The 20,812-nt window shown below is 43.3% G+C and overlaps 2 protein-coding genes across 3 annotated transcripts; one reads left to right on the top strand and one right to left on the bottom strand.

Annotated features, from left to right (window-relative positions):
• The first annotated feature begins 1,922 nt into the window (after positions 1 to 1,922).
• Positions 1,923 to 10,213, top strand: polg (polymerase (DNA directed), gamma). The gene is made up of 22 exons (XM_084554580.1): positions 1,923 to 2,946; positions 3,085 to 3,280; positions 3,376 to 3,543; positions 3,642 to 3,788; positions 3,913 to 3,992; positions 4,116 to 4,298; positions 4,416 to 4,558; positions 4,650 to 4,773; positions 4,863 to 5,087; positions 5,202 to 5,313; positions 5,419 to 5,484; positions 7,119 to 7,238; positions 7,343 to 7,503; positions 7,594 to 7,647; positions 7,745 to 7,862; positions 7,946 to 8,081; positions 8,155 to 8,401; positions 8,478 to 8,597; positions 8,695 to 8,863; positions 8,965 to 9,173; positions 9,273 to 9,433; positions 10,075 to 10,213. The coding sequence occupies exons 1-22, from the start codon at positions 2,333 to 2,335 to the stop codon at positions 10,137 to 10,139; spliced, it is 3,618 nt and encodes a 1,205-aa protein (XP_084410706.1). The 5' UTR covers positions 1,923 to 2,332; the 3' UTR covers positions 10,140 to 10,213.
• fanci (FA complementation group I) lies at positions 10,197 to 20,780 on the bottom strand (the record flags this gene model as incomplete). Of its 2 annotated transcripts, XM_084554579.1 has the most annotated exons (37): positions 20,189 to 20,780; positions 20,011 to 20,083; positions 19,803 to 19,933; positions 19,045 to 19,198; positions 18,415 to 18,472; positions 18,250 to 18,291; positions 17,707 to 17,830; positions 17,533 to 17,618; positions 17,306 to 17,438; positions 17,134 to 17,211; positions 16,913 to 17,049; positions 16,613 to 16,793; positions 16,442 to 16,529; positions 16,233 to 16,363; positions 16,078 to 16,148; positions 15,844 to 15,958; positions 15,603 to 15,725; positions 15,451 to 15,519; positions 15,270 to 15,371; positions 15,001 to 15,192; positions 14,046 to 14,167; positions 13,797 to 13,958; positions 13,436 to 13,615; positions 13,166 to 13,332; positions 13,006 to 13,076; positions 12,742 to 12,858; positions 12,617 to 12,668; positions 12,401 to 12,528; positions 12,083 to 12,148; positions 11,892 to 11,988; positions 11,627 to 11,811; positions 11,481 to 11,540; positions 11,334 to 11,393; positions 11,125 to 11,199; positions 10,856 to 10,951; positions 10,602 to 10,709; positions 10,197 to 10,333 (listed from the first exon to the last, which is right to left on the bottom strand). In XM_084554579.1, the coding sequence occupies exons 1-37, from the start codon at positions 20,258 to 20,260 to the stop codon at positions 10,271 to 10,273; spliced, it is 3,969 nt and encodes a 1,322-aa protein (XP_084410705.1). In that variant the 5' UTR covers positions 20,261 to 20,780. The 2 variants fall into 2 exon arrangements, with proteins under 2 accessions (XP_084410705.1, XP_084410704.1); XM_084554578.1 differs by lacking the exon at positions 10,197 to 10,333 and having other exon boundaries at positions 10,509 to 10,709.
• Positions 20,781 to 20,812: the final 32 nt, after the last annotated feature.

Here is a 20,812-nt window from a genome sequence, read left to right as displayed (position 1 = left end):
GGGTCATTATCTTGCTGTAGGATGAACCTCTGACCAACTACAAGCATACCAGAGGGTATTGCATGGCGCTGTAGAATGCTGTGGTAGCCGTTTTGGTTCAGGGTGCCTCTCACTCTGTACAAGTCACCATATAAAATCATATTTTATATTTACAAAAAACAAAAGTTGCTTTTAAATAATATTAATATCTTTTGACCTTTATGAACAACAGTAAACGTTTCCAGTAGTTTCGCATAAGCTCTGAGACACAGCTTGTTCCTCATGTGCAAAACCTTCCAGCTCAAAAGTCTGCACTCACATTGTTGTTTCTGAGTCCTATTAAAGATTTTCTAAAGTTCAGTGAGTCACAAACAGAAGACAGTTTTACAGACTAATCCACATGTGGTTTTTGGTCAAGAACTACAGGCACATTATTGCTTTTTCAGTGTTTTTCTTAAAGTCTGTACCAGCCTTTGACACATATACAGTTTTTTTTTTACACAGTTGATTCCAAATGGGAACATTTTGCTCATTCTTCCACACCCCAGAAAGTTTGCTGTTGTACATTAAATCTTAAACATATTTAGTGATCTTTTTTCAGATTTCAATTTTTTCTTCTCTTATCTTTTCATCCGTATTTGCCAAGATCGGTGTCAATAACAGGGCTCCCAAAAAGCTTAACTAAATGTTGAAATAATCTGGTTTCACTAATGTAATTCAGTGTTGATTGTATAACCCTCCTGATGGTCATGCAGTTAGATTTTATGTAACTCAGCTCATTCAAATGCAGTTTATTCTACTTGTAGATGCCCTGAAAACATTTAAGGTACTGGCCCTTGCATATTCTGCAAGGTGGATTAATTTATATTGCAACTAAGTTGTCCAAATAAATTTAGATTTGCTCACGTGATTTAAATGTAACTAATTACACAAATGCGGAAACAATCTCCTCAGATTTTATATTAATTCAGTTATTTCAAAGGAAACATTATGTGCAATAGAAATTAGATGAGATCTCCTGCAGTGCACCTTATGACTGCCTTGTGACTCCACGCCCTCTACTGCTCGTCAGCAGCAAAGTCCAGCTCAACATCCTCAGTAACTAAAATAAAAACAAACACAAAACAGCCAGATACAACACATATATTTATAATCTGAAAAAAATAAAATAATTATCCCAGTTAGCTCCATGATCGTATATGTGTAAAGAAAAGACACCAAGTGGCATTTATGGAAAGTGTAGCTGCATCACAGGGATGGAATGACCCAGGTGTTGCAGTGAAGCAAGGCATCCTCCATCACGTTCACAGTGGAAAGCTTGATTAACAACGTGTTAAAGGGTACAAATGACTGCCTCTGCTCTCTCTCTCTCACACACAGCAGTACGCTTTGACGTGCATTAGTGGAGTTAGGCAAATATCAAAATCCGAGTCGCAGAGTATCAAAGAAAACAATGAACAAAAAATGCGACCGCGGCAGGACTCGAACCTGCAATCTTCTGATCCGAAGTCAGACGCCTTATCCATTAGGCCACGCGGCCAACTACGTACGCAACCCACCCCCATACAACGCTTTTAATAAACTATCTATGATGCTAGTTTATGATATTGATATGTTATATAGTTTAAGTATTTCCATGGAGACAATTGTTATAATAGGAAATGACTATATAAAAAATTTGTCCTCGGCGGTGTCCATCCTATCATTTGTTCCTGTTTAAAATGACGGGTGTAATCCTCCGGACCGCGCGGTGGCGCTAACGTACCGTCTTGGCGTGGTCATGCTGCTCCGTTGATGCTAAGGTAACTACCACTCTCCGTGGAGTCACTTTAAACATGTTTTGTTTGGACGCGTTAACGTTATACACAGCTGATAGTTTACCTGAGGGGCTTTATTGCTTTTACGGGATGTCCAGGGAAACATAATAAAACAACGCAGGACAAACAAGTTAGCATTTGTTTAGCTGCACACTAGTTAGCATAGCCTCCTTGTGTCAGCCAGGTGTTGGTAAACACGCGTTGGAGACATTGCTTGTGGTGTAGCAGATACAATAAGTTGAAAAACAAACTATTGCTCTACGCTCCTGCTGTGTATGTGTGTTAACTAGCAACACAACGCTACAGTTGGTCAAACTCGCCAACTTTTAGTGCAGCAAGTGTTATGCATATTGTAATGCCACAATTGTTTAATAACTTATGTCAGCATCGTCTAAGTGAAATATGAAAGTGCTGTGGCCATAGAGTAGGCACAAAAGGAGGTAACACAGGCAAACAGAACCACCTCTAGGAGAATAATACTACAGTATATTGTACAGAGACATTAGTCAGAGATTTCTGTCTAGAAAGTAACTATCATGACAATTTGTTGTCCTTCATTTCTAGTGAGAGGTCCTCATGAGGCAATGCTGCATGTGATACGCTGTCCTCCGCAGAGGACTATAATCTCCTTACGATGGATACGCTCCTTCTGCTCAGCCAAGCCGCAGTCTCTGCAGGGCGAGGAGTCCACAGAGACCCGCCTGAACCCCCTTAACATCCAGATGCTGTCGAGAAATCTCCACAAGCAGATCTTTCGCGGCCTGGAACCAGAGTACAGAGAGGAAGATGTAGAGCGGAGCATGAGGCACCTCCAGAAACACCAGCTGTGGGGGAAGGAGACGTCACTATTGCCTGATGTTGAGCTGAAACTTCCCAGAATGTATGGAAAAAACATTGATGAGCATTTTCGCAACTTGGCCCAGAAGCAGAGCATTCCCTACCTTGAGGCTGCCACCAAGCTGCAACTTGCCAAGCTGCCACAGATGCCTCAGGAATGGAGCTGGGAAGTTGGTTGGACACGCTATGGCCCCGATGGAGAGAGTCAGAAAGTTGATTTCCCAGATGAGTCGGCACTAGTGTTTGATGTGGAGGTTTGCACAACAGAGGGACAGTGTCCCACACTGGCGGTTGCCTTGTCTCCTACTAACTGGTGAGAAAAGATCACGTGAAGGCTGGGTGAAGGGATTTCATTACCCTTTCATCCACAAAAACTACTAAAAATGTTTTGAACATATGTGATGTGGATGTGAATGGGCAGCAGTTACATTGCAGTATTCTCACTTGCTAGGTACTCCTGGTGCAGTAAGCGTCTCATTGAAGAGCGATACTCGTGGTCAAACAAGCTGACCCTCGGTGACCTCATCCCACTAGAGACAGCTTTCAACTCTGCCCGGCCTTCAGGTGGCCAGTGGACGGAGAGGCTCGTAGTCGGCCATAATGTCAGCTTTGATCGGTCTTACATTAAGGAGCAGTATCTTCTAAAGGTTAGCATTTGGAGGATGGTGTGTTTTGACCAAATATGCCCAGTAGCAGTTGTCTGATTGTGTATGAAATGCATGAATGTTCTCTTTCCTGTAAGTGTTCAAAGGTACGCTTTATGGACACCATGAGCCTCCATATGGCCATCTCAGGGTTGACAGGATTCCAGCGTACACTGTGGATGGCCAATAAGCATGGTAAAAAGAAGGGTCTTCAGGAGGTCAAGGAACATATGAAGAAAACTGGACAGAAAAGAGAGGGCACAATGGTTTGTGTACTTTTTTTTTTCACCTACAATATGCATTTTGTCTATTAGAAAGTGTCAGGATCATATTATCAGTTGTCACTGTGATGTTTTCCGTACAGATCGGCTCCTGGGACTGGGTCAATATTAGCAGCATTAACAATCTGGCCGATGTCCATGCTCTGTATGTGGGAGGACCACCGCTGCAGAAAGAAGCCAGAGAGACCTTCGTGAAAGGGAGCATGACGGATGTCAGGAACAACTTCCAGGTCAGAGGTTCATGACACAATGTAAATGATAACCACGTCTATTTTGTGTTATGAGATCCTCTAGATGACTTGCGTTTGTCTTGAAGTATAGTCAAAATAAATGTTCTCTTGCCGCCACCTACAGGAGTTAATGCAGTACTGCGCCCTGGACGTTCTCGCCACACATGAGGTCTTCACAGAACAGCTACCCCTGTTCATGGAGAGGTTGGTAAATCCAATCACCTCAAACATTTTCAGTAAATTTTACTGTAAATGTACTAATGTTCCTAGAGTTTGGTATCGCATTGTTCACACATCCACAATGTTCTCTCCTCTGTGTTTTATAAGGTGCCCTCATCCAGTCACACTTGCAGGGATGCTGGAGATGGGTGTGAGCTACCTTCCTGTCAATCAGAACTGGGGGCGATACCTGGAAGATTCTCAGGACGTTTACGAGGAGCTCCAGAGAGAGATGAAGAAGTCTTTGATGACGCTAGCGGACGATGCTTGCCAGCTCCTGCAGGAGGACAGGTGAGAAGAGCTTGGATTTATCACCTTGTCACCATGTTAACTTTATATTGTTTGACTTTACATTTAAAGAATGATAAATGTATGTGCTATATATAAAGAACATTTTTCCTATTTAAGATACAAGGAAGACCCCTGGCTTTGGGATCTTGAGTGGGATGTGCAGGAGTTTAAAGAGAAGAAAGTGGCAGCCAGTAAGAAAAAGGGCTCCAAAAAAGCAGCTGAAACAAAAGTTGCTACTCCTCTTCCAGAATGGGAAGAAGGTATAAACGCTCACCTTGGAAATTTATTTAATTGGTTGGGGGGTAAAAAGAAAAAGGATGACTTGATTCAGTGGAGTTGTTGTGATATTAGATCCTGGTCCACCGCCTGAAGAGGAGATGTCAGGCCCTTGTCCCAGCAGGATGGCTGTTGAGAATCTAAAGGAAACGGTGTCCCGACTGCCTAAGAGAAGGCAACATCTGCCTGGACATCCAGGGTAAGGCCACTCTCAACCCCCACGGAGCCATCCTGTGTTTACTATATTTCAGTCCCCACCTCCACTTGTCACATTCTCCCTCCTTACAGGTGGTATCGTAAGCTGTGTGAGAAGATGTCTGAGGAGGACAGCTGGTCTCCTGGAGCCAACCTCCTCAGTCTACAGATGAGGCTGACGCCTAAGCTGATGGGCCTGACATGGGATGGTTTCCCCTTGCATTACTCAGAGAAACACGGGTGGGGCTATCTGGTACCTGGACGCAGGGATAATCTAAAATCTCAGGAGGAAAACACAGGACCCGTCTGCCCACACAGGTAGTAGAAACTCTTATAGACACGTGAGCTTAGCCGGATAATCGTACAGGAATGGAGAATTTTCTTAACAGATTAAAACCAACATGTTAAATAAAGCCTTGTCATGGTCCACAGAGCTATTGAAAGAATTTACAGAGAGTACTGTGAGCAGAACAGCAAGGAGCAGCCCAAGTACTCCAACCCGTCAGATGACCTCGAGTGGACAGACAGCACTGTGTGGGCAAAGGTACATACATTCCTGCTGTAAATTGTCATGTTTGGAGCAGTTTCTTCACAAGTTGTTCAAACCAAACCAAAAATAAAACAATGTGTTTCTCAATGTCGCTTACAGGTGGAGGAGTTAAGTTCCCTGGAAAGTCTGACTGAGGAAAATGGATTCAGAATGATGAAAAAGAAGGTCAGATAACATTTCATAAACACTTAATCTACTGTTAATTTTCTCTATATACACTATATTACCAAAAGTATTCGCTCACCCATTCAAATGATCAGAATCAGGTGTTCTAATCACTTGGCCTGGCCCCAGGTGTATAAATTCAAGCACTCAGGCATGCAGACTGTGAAACAAGACATTTGTGAAAGAATGGGCCGCTCTCAGGAGCTCAGTGAATTCCAGCGTGGAACTGTCATAGGATGCCACTTGTGCAACAAATCCAGTCGTGAAATTTCCTCGCTCCTAAATATTCCACAGTCAACTGTCAGCTCTATTATAACAAAATGGAAGCGTTTGGGAAAAACAGCAACTCAGCCACGAAGTGGTAGGCCACGTAAAGTGACGGAGAGGGGTCAGCGGATGCTGAAGCGCATAGTGCAAAGAGGTCGCCGACTTTCTGCACAGTCAATTGCTACAGAGCTACAAACTTCATGTGACCTTCAGATTAGCCCAAGTACAGTACGCAGAGAGCTTCATGGAATGGGTTTCCATGGCCGAGCAGCTGCAGCCAAGCCACACATCACCAAGTGCAATGCAAGGCGTCGGATGCAATGGTGTAAAGCACGCCGCCACTGGCCTCTAGAGCAGTGGAGACGCGTTCTCTGGAGTGATGAATCACGCTTTACCATCTGGCAATCTGATGGACGAGTCTGGGTTTGGAGGTTGCCAGGAGAACGGTACATTTCAGATTGCATTGTGCCAACTGTGAAATTTGGTGGAGGAGGAATTATGGTATGGGGTTGTTTTTCAGGAGCTGGGCTTGGCCCCTTAGTTCCAGTGAAAGGAACATTGAATGCTTCAGGATACCAAAACATTTTGGACAATTCCATGCTCCCAACCTTGTGGGAACAGTTTGGAGCGGGCCCCTTCCTCTTCCAACATGACTGTGCACCAGTGCACAAAGCAAGGTCCATAAAGACGTGGATGACAGAGTCTGGTGTGGATGAACTTGACTGGCCTGCACAGAGTCCTGACCTGAACCCGATAGAACACCTTTGGGATGAATTAGAGCGGAGACTGAGAGCCAGGCCTTCTCGACCAACATCAGTGTGTGACCTCACCAATGCGCTTTTGGAAGAATGGTCAAAAATTCCTATAAACACTCTCCTCAACCTTGTGGACAGTCTTCCCAGAAGAGTTGAAGCTGTAATAGCTGCAAAAGGTGGACCGACATCATATTGAATTCTATGAGTTAGGAATGGGATGGCACTTCAGTTCATAGAATGAGTAAAGGCAGGTGAGCGAATACTTTTGGTAATATAGTGTATATTCCTTCTATAGCCTTATTGATATACACTCACTGGACAGTTCATTACATACACATGTGAAAAGAAATGCATTCTAATATAACAGTCCTGTGACCCCATTTAATTAGTGGGCTAGGCTAAATAATGGAAACAATGGTGTGTTTAATTCAATCTAGTTTAACAAAACCACAAACTGCATCCTCCAAAACGATCACACAGATGAACACCAATAGATAAAGGGAGATTTAGTGCAGGAGTCTTGTGATTGCATTCATTTTCACTGGTGTACCTAATGTTTTGGCGCTGTCTGGTCTGTTTTATATCACTGTGATCACTTTGTTTTATTACCAGCAGCAGTCCCAAGATCCACATCAAGCCCAAGGGGAGAACCACTGCCAGTATCACCATGGAAACGGCCCCTACAATGACGTAGACATCCCTGGTTGTTGGTTTTTCAAACTCCCTCATAAGGTGACATACCACTGTTTATCTGAAGTGCTCGGAATAACTAATACTGGTGCCGTGTCGCTCCACTGAGCTGCTGTAATCATCCGACCGGGTATTTGTGTTTCCAGGATGGTAATCACAACAATGTCGGCAGCCCTTTCTCAAAGGACTTCCTGTCCAAGATGGAGGATGGCACTCTAAGAGCAGGAAGGGGCGAAACCAACGCGACACGAGCTCTGGAGATCAATAAAATGATGTCCTTCTGGAGGAACGCCCATAAACGTATAAGGTATCAGTTTCCACTGCGAAGTTAAAATCAAAACTTTTAGGCGATTGCAGTTGATGCTAACAATAGAGGATGTTTTTTTTTTCTGCATAGCTCTCAGATGGTGGTGTGGCTCAGAAAGGGAGAGCTTCCTCGTAACGTCAGCAGGTTTGTTTGGTTTATCAACAGAAATCCTGTATTTATTCATACGTACATAGGGGATAAATGTCTTTGCTGCATGTAACAACCTTTCTGTCTCCCAAAGACACAAAGAGTTTGATGAAGAGGGCCAGTATGGCGCCATCTTACCTCAGGTCGTCACTGCTGGAACGGTAACGCGTAGGGCTGTGGAGCCAACATGGCTGACTGCCAGTAATGCACGGGTAAGAATTAACTGCGAGTTTGGGCTAAGTTGCGTTTTCACTATGAGAATTTTCTTTGTATGAGCTGTATTCTGTGTCCACAGAGGGATCGGGTGGGCAGTGAGCTCAAGGCCATGGTGCAGGTGCCGCCTGGATATCACCTGGTAGGAGCAGATGTAGACTCACAAGAGTTGTGGATTGCTGCTGTGCTGGGAGAGGCTCACTTCGCTGGCATGCATGGTGAGAATTATCCCGTCGAAATCTTCACCTAGAGGCCCAAGAGCATCTGACGGTTACTGTCTTTGTGCCTCAGGTTGCACAGCGTTCGGCTGGATGACCCTTCAGGGAAAGAAGAGCCAGGGCACTGACCTGCACAGCCGCACTGCTGATGCTGTGGGGATCAGCCGAGAGCATGCTAAGGTGTTCAATTACGGACGCATATATGGTGCAGGACAACCGTTTGCCGAGAGGTTGCTGATGCAGTTCAACCACCGCCTTGGCCAGACAGAAGCTGCCAGTAAGGCCAAGCAGATGTATGCCTTAACAAAGGGTATACGCAGGTAAGTTTAACACGAGCATTTAAGTCATTAGTTTATTTTCAGGTGACAGTGTTGAGCCCTTCATGTTTTTTGTCAGATATTGTTTGTCAGAGGAGGCTGAGTGGATGGCCAGTGAACTCGGTATAGATGTGCAGAGAGATGAAAATGGGAGTATATCCCTGCAAGAATTGCGAAGGATCTCTAACTTGGCAAAAACGTGAGTGAAGCAAGAAAAAAAAAAAATAAACATGCAACTATTTATCAGGTTCTGTTTCTTAACTGCTCCCTATTTGTGTTCCTTATGCCCCCCTCAGTGCTCGGCGGAAGAGGTGGGAAATTGTCGGCAGCCGTCTGTGGGCTGGAGGTACAGAGTCGGACATGTTCAACAAGCTGGAGAAAATCGCTCATTCAGCCCAGCCAGCCACTCCTGTTCTAGGCTGCAGGATTAGTAGAGCTCTGGAGCCTAAGGCAGTTAAAGATGAGGTGAGATAGAACAACTATTATTAGTTATTCAAAAGTCTGAGGTACAGAAATTTTTCTTGGTCTTCAACATAAGATCTTGCCGCTTTTTTTCTTTATATCAGTTTATCACCAGCAGAGTGAACTGGGTGGTCCAGAGCTCAGCAGTGGACTACCTACATCTGATGCTGGTGGCCATGAAGTGGCTCTTTGAGGAGTACAACATTGATGGCCGCTTCTGCATCAGCATCCATGATGAGGTGCGGTACCTCGTCCGGAGCGAAGACCGCTACAGAGCGGCACTGGCGCTTCAAATCACAAACCTGCTCACAAGGTCTGCTCACCACTTTACCCCAGTCACAATGTCCTCTACACGATTGGCAATTAAGTTGGCGTTGGTGTTTCTGACTGTGCTGCATTTTATTTCTTGCAGGAGTGTGTTCGCCCATGCGTTAGGCATGGAGGACCTCCCCCAGTCTGTAGCTTTCTTCAGTGCAGTTGACATTGACTCGTGTCTGAGGAAGGAGGTTAACATGGACTGCGTGACTCCCTCCAACCCCACGGGGATTGAACGAAGATACGGTCTACCACATGGTGAGTTCTGTACACCATTGTCTGTGTTTTTATTTTTTCCAATATCAGGCACAGTATATGTGTTGCATAAATGTTTAATATACACAAAATGTTAAAAAGAAAAAAAGAGGGGAAATAAAAGGTTCATCCAAGTCCTGCAAGTGTAAAAACATCAACACTGCTGTTTCAGTCCAAAATCAACCCATGTTACATTTTCAGTGGTCTGCACTGAAATAAAATGCACTGCAGTCATGAATTTGATGGAATTATTTACATATAAAGTGTAAAAAAAGTAATATTTTAATCTGGAAAAAGAACATATTAGCTAGACTGTAATTTTTTTCAAGATACATTCATGTGTGTGTGTGTGGGGAAACCATAGATCCAGCTTTTCTCTTAGTGTAGCCAAGAAGTTATAAAGTAGGGCCATCACAGGTACTGCTGTAATTAAAATAATCTTGACAACAGAGTGGCTGGTTTATCACAATGTCATTCTGTTAAAAATGGGGCCATGAAGTCAAGTTTAAGTAATGTTAAATAGAAATAATAGTTTTAATGTTCATTACATAAACTGTATGTACTGTGTTTACATTTCATAAAAAAATCTTGTGAACTATAGTAACACAAGTGATTGTTAAACAGCGTGTGCATACCTTTCACAGGTGAGGCCCTGGACATCTACCAAATCATCAACATCACTCAAGGCTCTCTGAACAAAGGAAGATAGCTCTTTGTAGTCCAGACTGCTTTAACAATATTCCTGCCAGGACACTGCTGGTGCGTTTAACACCCTGTCAGAGTTTAAGATATGAGGAATTTGAAGATGTGCAGATCAAACGGAGGTGCCCCGTGTTAGAGTCACTGTTTTCTCTTTTTCTGTTTGGGTTCTTGTGTCTCCTCTGCGTCCTGGGATGGTGCGGTCTGAGAAAAGCAGAAGAACAAATGGACACTAAAAACTCACTTCAAGGGAAAAAAAAACATGTCTATGCAGCTTGGACGGCATTCAAAACATCTAATGTACATGGTAAATGTTTCTAAAACTAAAACCAAGGTGAGGTTTAACGTGTCTGCTACGTTCTCCACCAGTGGCAACAGTTTAAAACAGTGAGCAACATCTGGGGAGCTTTATAGGCCACTGTAATATGTATGATAAATACAGTATTATTGGTTCCAAGGAGCTGACACTGACCTCCTGACTGTGGTCCTGGTCCTGCTCCTGCAGGGCTGCGTCCAGAGTGGCGGCATTGATGCGGAAATCTCTTGAGGTGCTCAGCTTCATGTACTGCATCAGATTTACCTGGACGAATATACATACAGATGTTGGTGAAACACTGTATGAGTCATTTAACTGTTCTGAAAGTATTCAGGGAGCTGTGATGATTGTAAATGTTTTATATATTTTGTTTTTTGTCAAGCACTTCATGTAATCCAGCTTACACATACCTTTGATTTCTTTGAGAGTGTGATGAGGTACTTTTCATACTGTTCGATGCTGAAGATCAGGTTAGGGATGGCTTTTGTCTCGCGCAGAAGTTTCGCCTGTTGTGAGGAAAACAAAAAAAGTTCAGGAATGGATTCACTCAGAACTTGTTTAAGGTTATTAGTTGTATGTAAACAATTTATTCCTATAAAAACAATAAACCAAGTGTTTAACTGCATTGTTATAATCAATGACCTTAACCGTTACAATTAAAGGAGGCGAGTGTCCTTACAGAGACAGCTGTGTTGGCTTCAGTCTTTCTCTTTTTCTTCTTGTCGTCTGCACCTCCATCACTCAGCTCTCCACTCTGACAGAAAAAAAAATACATATTTGTCAGACCCTGACGTGCCCCCTTGAGGGTAAAGCTGATCGTGCCATATCCATTAAAACAAAACTCTGAACATTATAGAACTGAAGCTGACCAAGTGGAACGAGCTGTACCTGTGCATATGTGATGAAAGAGTAGCACTGTGGAGTTAGGTGGGAACCAGAAAGTTTGACCTGCAGCGATGGCAAAGGAAACATCTGATTAAAATGACATTATAAATACTGTAAGATTCAAACAAAGCCACAGAGGCACAGACTCACCAGCTTCTCAAACCGAGCAGGCAGTGCAGCGTGCTGACTGGTGGCACACACCTGGATGTACTGAAGTCAGATGGAAGAAGAAGAAGATATCACACTGGGCACTTAGAGTCGCACACACAGGGTTCATTGAGCGGAATAATACGCACATATTTGACCAGCGTGGTGAGGATGGTGTACGTGCGACTCAGCTCTCTCAGCAGTGTAATGGTGCAGGTGCCCGGCAGGAGGGCAGTCTGGACCAGCTCATTTAACGCCGTCAGGAGAGTCCCAAGCTGAAGCGTCACCTCTTTCTCTACTGGATCCTGCTTGCCTCCAGTTTGGGTGGCGTCCCCTAATGTAAACAACAGGAATAAATATAAACTCACACCCCTCTCAACTGTCCCCATTGATGCAGTGTAAAAGGACGCTTACCAAAACTCGTTTTTTCAGAGGCTGTCTGATTTTTCTTTCTGGCAATGAGCCAGTCCACTTCATCGAGCACCCTGTCAACTTGAGACAGGACCAGCAGCTGGGACGAGAGGTTAGAGGTGAGCACACTGACGTAAACGGATCGTGAGATTTGAGTGTCACAGTAAATCAAAGACTGGAGTATGAACACATACTGCTGTTGTTGTGGTAGTTTTCATGTTGACAATGGCAAAGTGTGACTGTTTTTCCACCTCCACATCCTGATTATAGAGAAAGAAAAAAAAACAAAACAAAGGAAATGACTGCAAAAAATGCACGTTGTCACAACAAATACAATGTTAGGAATAAAAAAACGAAGGTCAAATGGTAAAAAGAAAAGAACACTGTGTATAAATTATTATATTGCACTTAAATAAATAATGGCCGATATCTTTTAATGCTTTTTTTCTTTTTTACTTTTAATTGCTAGTATTAACTGATGCTACTGGCTTCCTTGGCATAATAGTGCACACCTCATCGATATCTCCCAGTTGGCTGTGGATGTCTTGGCAGAGCTCCCGCAGCAGGTTTACAGGACTCTCACAGAGGACTTGCAGGTTGAAGAGGAGTGACAGCAGCCCCTTACAGAAGGCAGAATCCTCTTCATAGAAATAAAAAAAAGAAACACACTTTAAGACACGCTTTACTGCATTAACATGTGCTCAAAGATCATGTAAACTGACACTCACCAAAGCTGGTCTCTTTACAGATTTTCACAGTCCACGTGATCATCTGAACAAACTGATAATTAAACACGTTAGCAGAAGAAAACACCTCTTACTTTGTCCAATGAATCATGTCAGAGTACTCCTACCTGTTGGGAGGAAGGCTTTAACTGGCGTGAGAGCACGCTCAAGATGCTGACCAGCAGCTGAGCCTCTTTGCTGTTGAATTCATCCTCACCTCCACTTAACTGTGTCAACAGCGCCCTCTATTGACGATCACAGAAAAATGTTTTTAGTGTGTCTGCTCTGTCAGAACTGAGATGTAAATCATTTGTTATATTTAACACACAATTTCACCCAAACAGTTTTTTGTGTTTAACCTTCTGGTCTCAGCAAACTATCTACAGATGCACCTGAAACTGTCGGATGTAAAAGTAGTTCATCTCAGTCGCGTCGTCTTCTTCTGTCTCATCTTCTGCCGTGTCTGTTAGAAACACACACACACACACAAAAAAGTAATGAAATCTGTCGCAGTCCTCTTAAACTGTACTGCTCTGAAAGTGCTCGTCTGACCCATTGTAGAGAGAAGCTGGGCCATCTTGTCTGGATAGCGCTGCTGGCAGGTTGTGAAGATCCTGAGCAGACCCTCCAAACACAGCTGAGACAAGCTGGAGCGCTTCTCCTTCTTCCCTGCCTCCTCCACAACACTGGGGATGTTTGTGTAACGCCACATCAACACACTAGGAAGAAATTCAGACAAACGTCGTCACTTATTGTCCCAGCTGCATCAAACAGAACAAAACCGTGAACTAAACGCTGTCATTTAAGCCAAGCGATTTCTACCTTGTCATGTCACAGAGGAAACGGAAAGTCCTGTCTGCGTTCTGTCCATCTGGACCGTCGGTGTGTCCAGTTTCCTCCAGCTGCTGGATCTTCTGTACGGCCACACTTACTGCATAACGTACAAATTCTGCACTTGAGCGAAGCACTGTTAGAGCCTCCTCTCTGCTCTGAGTATTGTCTCTGGAAAAAAACATCAATGAGTTTTGTTTATCCGCCTCAGTACTTGAGTATTTTGTAATATCGTTTCAGCTTTTTCAAATTTACATACTACTTTTTTAAAATAAATGTTATGCAATAAGCACACTGTCTAAAACAAGCTGCAACGTCAAGTGAAGATAACATAGTGACAGAGAGCATTTACCTGAAGAGTACAGTGATGAGAGTTGATATGAAGCCCATAGAAAGTAAACTGCGGGGTGTCTTGTGCGAGGGCACTCGACCCTTTCCAGATTTCTCCTTCAAGATCTCAGACAGCTTGTGGTAGTGACTGAACAGCTCAATGAGCTCCTCAAAGCAATTTTTACTGTGAGACACAGAGGCAAGCACATGCATTAAATAAATAAATCACCATTGCCACAAAAGGCAACTTAAGAAGACAGATGGTTCTTACTTGTAGTTGGCTTTGATGAACTTGTACTCCATGAGGACCTCATACACGCCCATCACCAGCACAGCATAGATGTTGTTTTTCACTCCCACACTGGATCCCATTGAAAACTCTGCTGACTTGTCCTGATCAACATATATACATATACACTGATCAGGCATATCATTATATCATCCTGATATTGTGTAGGTCTCCCTTGTGCCTCTAAAACAGTTGTGACTCATCAGAGAATGGACATGTGCCTTCTGAGGGTGTCCTGTGGTGTCTGGCAACATAATGTTGTTAGTGGGGGCTTTTGGGTCCTATGGGTTGAGGAGATGGACCTCTGTGGATCAGGATTGTTCCAGTGCATCCCACAGATACTTGATCAGTTTGGGATCTAGTGAAATTGGAGGCCAGGTCAACACCTTGTGCTGCTTTTCATGTTTATTGAGTCGTTCCTAAACTGTTTTTGTGTTTATGTGTCATCCTGCTGGGGATGGCTGCTGCCATAAAGGAGTGTCATTGCTATGGGGTAAGGGGTGGGTGTCTGGTCTGGTCTAGGTGTATGGTACATGTCGAAGAAACATCCACATGAATGCCAGGTCCAAAAGTTTCACAGCAGAACGTTGTATTGTCTCAATGTTTACTTCTAATGGTTTTAATGTTGTGGCTGATTGTTGTAAGCACAAAGATCATGCATCCAGAGTGTAGGAAGGAGAGTAAAAGTGAGGAATGAGGCATTAAGTACACCTCTAAAATACAATGATTATTGCTTCTATGCTTCATGCTTGAAAATCTCTCTGAGCCAGATTACATATATCAACCACATTACATTTGTACAATAATTAATGCTTCCTATTTTCAGCAAAAATCAACAAAATTACTGAATTGCTTTGACACTGCTCAGAAGAACAGAGCTCCTTCTCTTGGACATAAAGACCGAACCCAGTTATAGAGTTTTATGTTGAATCCATACCAGTTCAAAGTCCTCCAGTTCACACTTGATCATGCGTCTTGTTGTGCTCTCCAAGATTGTCTGTAGGTCAGACTGGTATCCCTCCTCCTCCTCCTCCTCATCATCGTCGCTGTCGTCAGCATTAGGGTTAGCTGATTTGCGCGTGTTTTGCAGCCACAGCAGACAATGAACAGTACAGCTCACCAGATGGCCCTGATGTGGAACAAACACTATTTATAGAGCACGCATAAACACAGATGCAATAAAATGCTACAGCGCAGACAGAGTACCAGTGGCTCCTGGAGGAAGACTTGGTCTCCATGAGCAGTGATGCATGGTTCCAGCTTCAATGGGGGTAGGAGGTCTTGTTCTGGTTCGTAGTAGCGCCTCAGCTGAAAAAAAAAACACAAAGACTTGATGTATAGCTCTACTTTTTTAAGCCATTACCCCAAACTCAATATACACACATACCTGTGAGAGGAGGGTCTGCATGATGGAGCTTGCCAGTTGAGAGTTGCGACGGAGAACATCATAGAAACCCTGAAATATGCAAAAATTTTACTTCCTCAGTATAAAACAAGTCCTTCCACTTATACAGTAATGTCACAAGCAGCTGCTCTGACCTCATAGAGCATGAGGCGCACATCAGCCTGTTGGCCCAGGCAGCGACGCAAGCTGCTGAGGATCTCCAGGCAGAAAGCTTCGTTAGCAGCAGAGTTATACCGAGAATGAACATCCACTTGGATCTACGCGTGAATTCAGAGAGACAGACCAGTAGTTTCACAGCTGTAAATGTTTTCCAGCACATGTGTTTAGACATGTAAGTATGCAAACACCACATACAGAGTTTAGGTGGAACTGTACCTGGCTGGAGGATATCGCCTGGCTGCACTGACTCGAAGCCAAGCTGCCCAACACTTTGAAGTTCTTCAGCAGCAACAAGAAGCCGGTCACTGCAGACTTTCTGCCATCCAGTTGGCTGAAAGAAAATCATTCAGGGGTTAGAAACTGCCCTTCATTAAGCCTTGCAGTGACCAAAGCACGGTTCATTCACTCTGCTGATAAACCTTATCTGATTAAGCGCAGACAAAAGCATACCTGGAAAACATGGCCTTACGTAGAACTAGAATTAAGGCATCTTTCAAGGACATGCTGACCTTAAGCAGGGGCTGGAGATTAAACAGAAAAAAAACAAACAATTAACGAACAGAAAGCTGTGCACATGTACGTTATCTGTCTGTCTGTTTAGGTACCTGGACGGCTTTTAGTAGACCCTGGACAGTGGCCAAGGGCAGGTATGACAAGTGGTCAAATGTCTCTGTCAGCTTGGAGGATGACTCCAGGAGGATCATGGGAGCGGAGACCACAATATCGGAGTAAAGGTCTGGAGATTCAGAAATAAAAGTCAAATTCTAACCCGTACACTTATTAATCTGATGTCACTATCTAAAGGATAAGTTACCTAAGTAATGACTGACGGGTGAAGCAGTCTTTGTGACCAGTCGATTCAAGACCTGCTCCAGTATTTCGCCTCTGATAGGCTCGTGGATCTGTTGTACACAAACACACCCTCCAGTCAGACTGTGCAGAATAAACATTGTTATAAAAATATCAAATGAAAACCAAATGTTACCTTAAAGCCCTGGAGAAGCACCTGTCCTCCCAGCTTGCATGCCTGTTGAGTGGGGGTCCGGGCTACAGTAACTGACCCCTCTGTGGTCTTTCCAAATGGTCCAGGTCTGGGTCCAAACGCGTCCATGAGGAAGAAGCCCAGCTGCACCAGTCCCTGGGTAACGTGATCCCATCCAAATACACTGAACAGAACGACATATGAAGAAGTTTCTTTAATTTTAGGGCACAACCTGATTTTCTATTTTGTTGAGCTCTTAATTTGAAGGTTTGAGCTGACACAGATCAGTATAGTTGCTCCTACCTGTTCTTGACTGTGTCCAGTATCATCTTAGCCACACTGCAGTGCCCAGGCAGGAGGTCTTGAAGGAACTTTGATCCCTGCTGCAGCTGCTCATCCTTGAAGTTCTTGATGATTGCCCCCTTTAAAAGCTCAAACACCTAGCCAGGGAAGTTAAGAAGAAAAAGAGTGAGAAGGAAAGATAAAATGAAAGAAATACAAGAAGTACAGTGTTGATTTCTGACCTGCTCTTCATAACGCTGGATACGTGCTACTGAGAGAAACAGAGCAATACTGAACGGACACAGGTCTCCATACGATGTCTGCAGAAAAGAAGTTCAATGGTTATGTCACAAGCTACATCACAAATCTAATCGGACTTCTGATCATTGATAAATGACGTATACAGTAAATAACCTTAAAGCTTTTGAACAATTCTCTCCCGAGCTCATGGTCCAGTCGCATCGCAAAGACTACGTGGAGGATAGCAGTGCCCTCCACGTGCCTCAGCTGGTCCTGTGGAATAGACTCGACCTCTAGATCCAGACTCCTGAGGAAGAGTCAGTAACAGTCAGTAAATGGAAAGTATGCAGTAAGATTTAGGGTGGACACAGGTTGTCAGTTGCAGTGTATGCGTCACTCACTCTCCACGTTTCTGCTCTTCCCCCTGGCGAATGTCTTGCTCCTTAAAATAACCGATGATTCCCTCCAGAACCTGCTTCTTACAACCCTAGCAGACAAAGTGCAAGACACATACATATAAGCAACTGAAAGAGAAACACATGTTGCTGAAAATCAACATGCTGCCACACACGCACCTTTGCACATAAAAGCAGCAGCTGGTAAATCAATGGTGGGATCTCCTGCAAATCGAGCTTGGTGAACATCCTCAGTATTTTCTCCACCAGAAATTGCAGCTCCTCTGATGACAAGGGCACATCCCTAAAATGACAGGGGCAGCTGTGGCTCAGTAGGTCGAGCAGTTTGTTCGCAAACTGTTTTTGTACAGGTCACCGTACTGGTGCATGAATGTGAGAGCGCTTGTGTGAACGAATGGGTAGATGTGTGACTGTAAAGTGCTTTGATTGCCAATAGTTAAAAAAAAGCACTACAATAAAAACAAGATAATTTACCATAAAAGACTACCGTAATACTTCTGTCTCCAGTCATTTTATAGCAGTAGGTGTTTTACTGGAGCTTCTCTCCGTGAAAGGGAGCAATGTTTTTCCTCTGCTTCCCAATCATCTCTTGCCATTCATCCCCTAATGTCAGATTATCAGCCTCTTTCTACCACTTTTCCAAATTAACAACAATCTATTAATTTGTACAATACAATAATGTCACGTGGTGAAAGGTGTTACCTAAACATGGTCGTCAAGTGGATAACACATTGCGGATCCCATCTGCATGGAAAAAAGTAAAATTGAAGCTTAAATTAGCAACTAAACAGCAGAACACTGTCCAAAAATACCATAACATGTATGTCTGCACATCTACAGATAGTTTAATACAAGACATGTTCTCACCTGCTTGAGCAGAGGCTGTTAATCAGCTGCTTCTTGTATTCTTCACCACTGAGTTCCCCTAAAGATTCAAGAAAGCACAGTCTTTTTAAATTTGCACATTCATCACCGGTGATGATGTTGATAAACGCTGATTATCTTGTTTTCATGAATCATCAGCAAGTGAACACAAGGGAATATGGTCATGTGGAAGGCTTTGAGAGTTGTGATGACTAGATGACTGGGTCAGAGGATCTTCAAAACTACACATCTTGTTGGGAGTTCCCAGTTTGCAGTGGCCAGTGCCTATCAAAACTGGTCCAAGCAAGAAAAAACAGAAAACAAGTGCGGGTATGTAACACCTGATACAACAGATGAGCTGATGTAGGTGAAATTTATAAAAAAGTTTTTGCCAGGGTGCACATGCTGATCCCCGTCCACTGCTGAAAGCTTCTACAATGGGCACGTGAGCATCAGAACTGAACCACAGAGCAATGACATATGGTGGCCAGGTCTGACGAATCTAAACATATGGGACCAGGATCGTCAACATGGGGATGTGCTAAGATAATCAATGTTATTTACTTCACCAGTAATAATGTTGTGGCTGATCAATGTATTTTTAACAACACAGTTAGTTTCTTTAGCCGTTACCTTTGCCGTAGGCCAAGGCTTCACAGGACGCCAGGGCAGTGAGAACGGTCGGAAACAGCTCCAGGGATTTCCCGCTGCCCATTTTCCCCGTCTTAATGGCTTCAACAAAAAAAGACGCCAGTTGTGCAAGAGAAGGTCCGGGCAGCGCGTGAGTCTGTGTGTGACATTTCAAAGTCAAAAATATTAGAATTTAGACTGAAATGATCTGCTGCCGCGCTGGAATAGACAAACGAAGACAGGATAATGAAACATCTCTGAATATCTACATTTGTTTTCCAAACTAATGTAGTCGGTTAAACGTACGAGCTACATGTCAACAGCTTCAGCATTATTAACATATAGCATTATATCGATTCATGTTTCACTTACATATATTAAAATAGTGTTTTGGATCTAATATTTACAGGATTCAAGGCACAAAACAGCCTTTAGCTTTAATGGGATGTTAAGTAACTAACAAAAGGTAGGCGAAAATATATTAGGATATAAAATAAATTAGGATATATAGAAAGGCACAGGAAATATCTACAGCCGCTGTAACAGTCTTAAGTACCTAAGCAGCTGTAGATACTTCCTGTACATTTAATATATCCTATTTGATTGTTTTTATTTCTTATTTCTGTTTATTTATCCAACTTGTATTTTTGCACTGTCTTTCCAAGCTGCTGTAAACAAAGACCGATAAATTATTATGCCATTATTATTCATAGATGACAATTGTGCAGGTTCCCATAATCTGGCTTTTATACTTTTTATACCTCCAGCATCAGCAGTCCAATGATATCGGCTGCCACCTCAGTCTGAAGGTCCCCGGACTCACACAGACTGATGCAGTGTTGGTATACAAGAAGTCTACGATTTGACCCTTCAGTTGAGCTGGTTGGAGAGTCTAAACGAGAAAGAGACATATGGAGATGAATGGAGATGAGCTGTGTTGGGATCTTTGACACGTGTGACAGTACGTACCTTCTAATATCCTCTTAATCATGGCACCAGCCTTCTTGCCCTTTAGAGCGCTGTTGGTAATCTTGGTGACAAGCTAGGAAGCAGGCAATAGAGGAGAAAATATTGATAGGCAGTCATGATAATTGCACAATGGACAGTAGGTCTTTTCACTTCAAAATGAGTAGGTAAAATAACTAACCTGCTCTTTTGTCCATTTAGCTGTGCTGTCTGCATCTGACAGTGAGGCGATTTTATCCTTGTCAGTCTTCATGGTCCACAAACTGATGATAAACGCAGACTAGAAGCCGTTTATTTTGAACCAGCTAAGCCAGCTAATGGATTACCAAACGCTACGTTTACTTGTTTACATCGGTTTTAACGCAACATTTGGTGCCGAGCATCCACTTGAAATCAGTGAAATAACCTGTGTTACTGATAAAGAACACCGAACCTTTCTGTGTCCGTGGTAACGCTTTCGTAATGTTTTGCGAATTTCCCGCCAGCGGACACTTCCTGTTTTTGCTTCTTGGTTGCCACGTTCGAGTCAAAGCGTCCCACAATCGCTGCATTACGTTACGAGGTTATGGTCCGTTGTAAGCCAAAACGCGTAGGATATAATGACATATGTTGTAATGCAGCGTCTAAGTATTCAGTAATACAACAGTGAGACTGTATAATTTTTAGCCAAACTATAATATTTAGTTGGGGGAACTTGATTTCTTCAGGCACTGCTCTGCGTAGTGTCCATGTTGGGTTGCCAGGTCTGCCGGTCGTACGCTCGAATTCTTGAACTTAATATATTATTATTATTATCATTAGTAGT

The sequence above is a fragment of the Chelon labrosus genome, assembly GCF_963514085.1.
Source record: "Chelon labrosus genome assembly, chromosome: 11".
Classification (NCBI taxonomy): domain Eukaryota; kingdom Metazoa; phylum Chordata; class Actinopteri; order Mugiliformes; family Mugilidae; genus Chelon; species Chelon labrosus.
The sequence above is the reverse complement of the archived record's forward strand: the minus strand, read 5'-3'. Positions and strand labels throughout refer to the sequence as shown.

Bases quoted from the DNA above. Each gene is read 5' to 3' on its own strand.
- polg (XM_084554580.1), top strand. From the start codon at position 2,333: ATGACAATTTGTTGTCCTTCATTTCTAGTGAGAGGTCCTCATGAGGCA. The intron at 7,239-7,342 runs GTGACATACCAC...TTGTGTTTCCAG, and splicing joins TTTTCAAACTCCCTCATAAG to GATGGTAATCACAACAATGT. The intron at 9,174-9,272 runs GTCTGCTCACCA...TATTTCTTGCAG, and splicing joins ATCACAAACCTGCTCACAAG to GAGTGTGTTCGCCCATGCGT.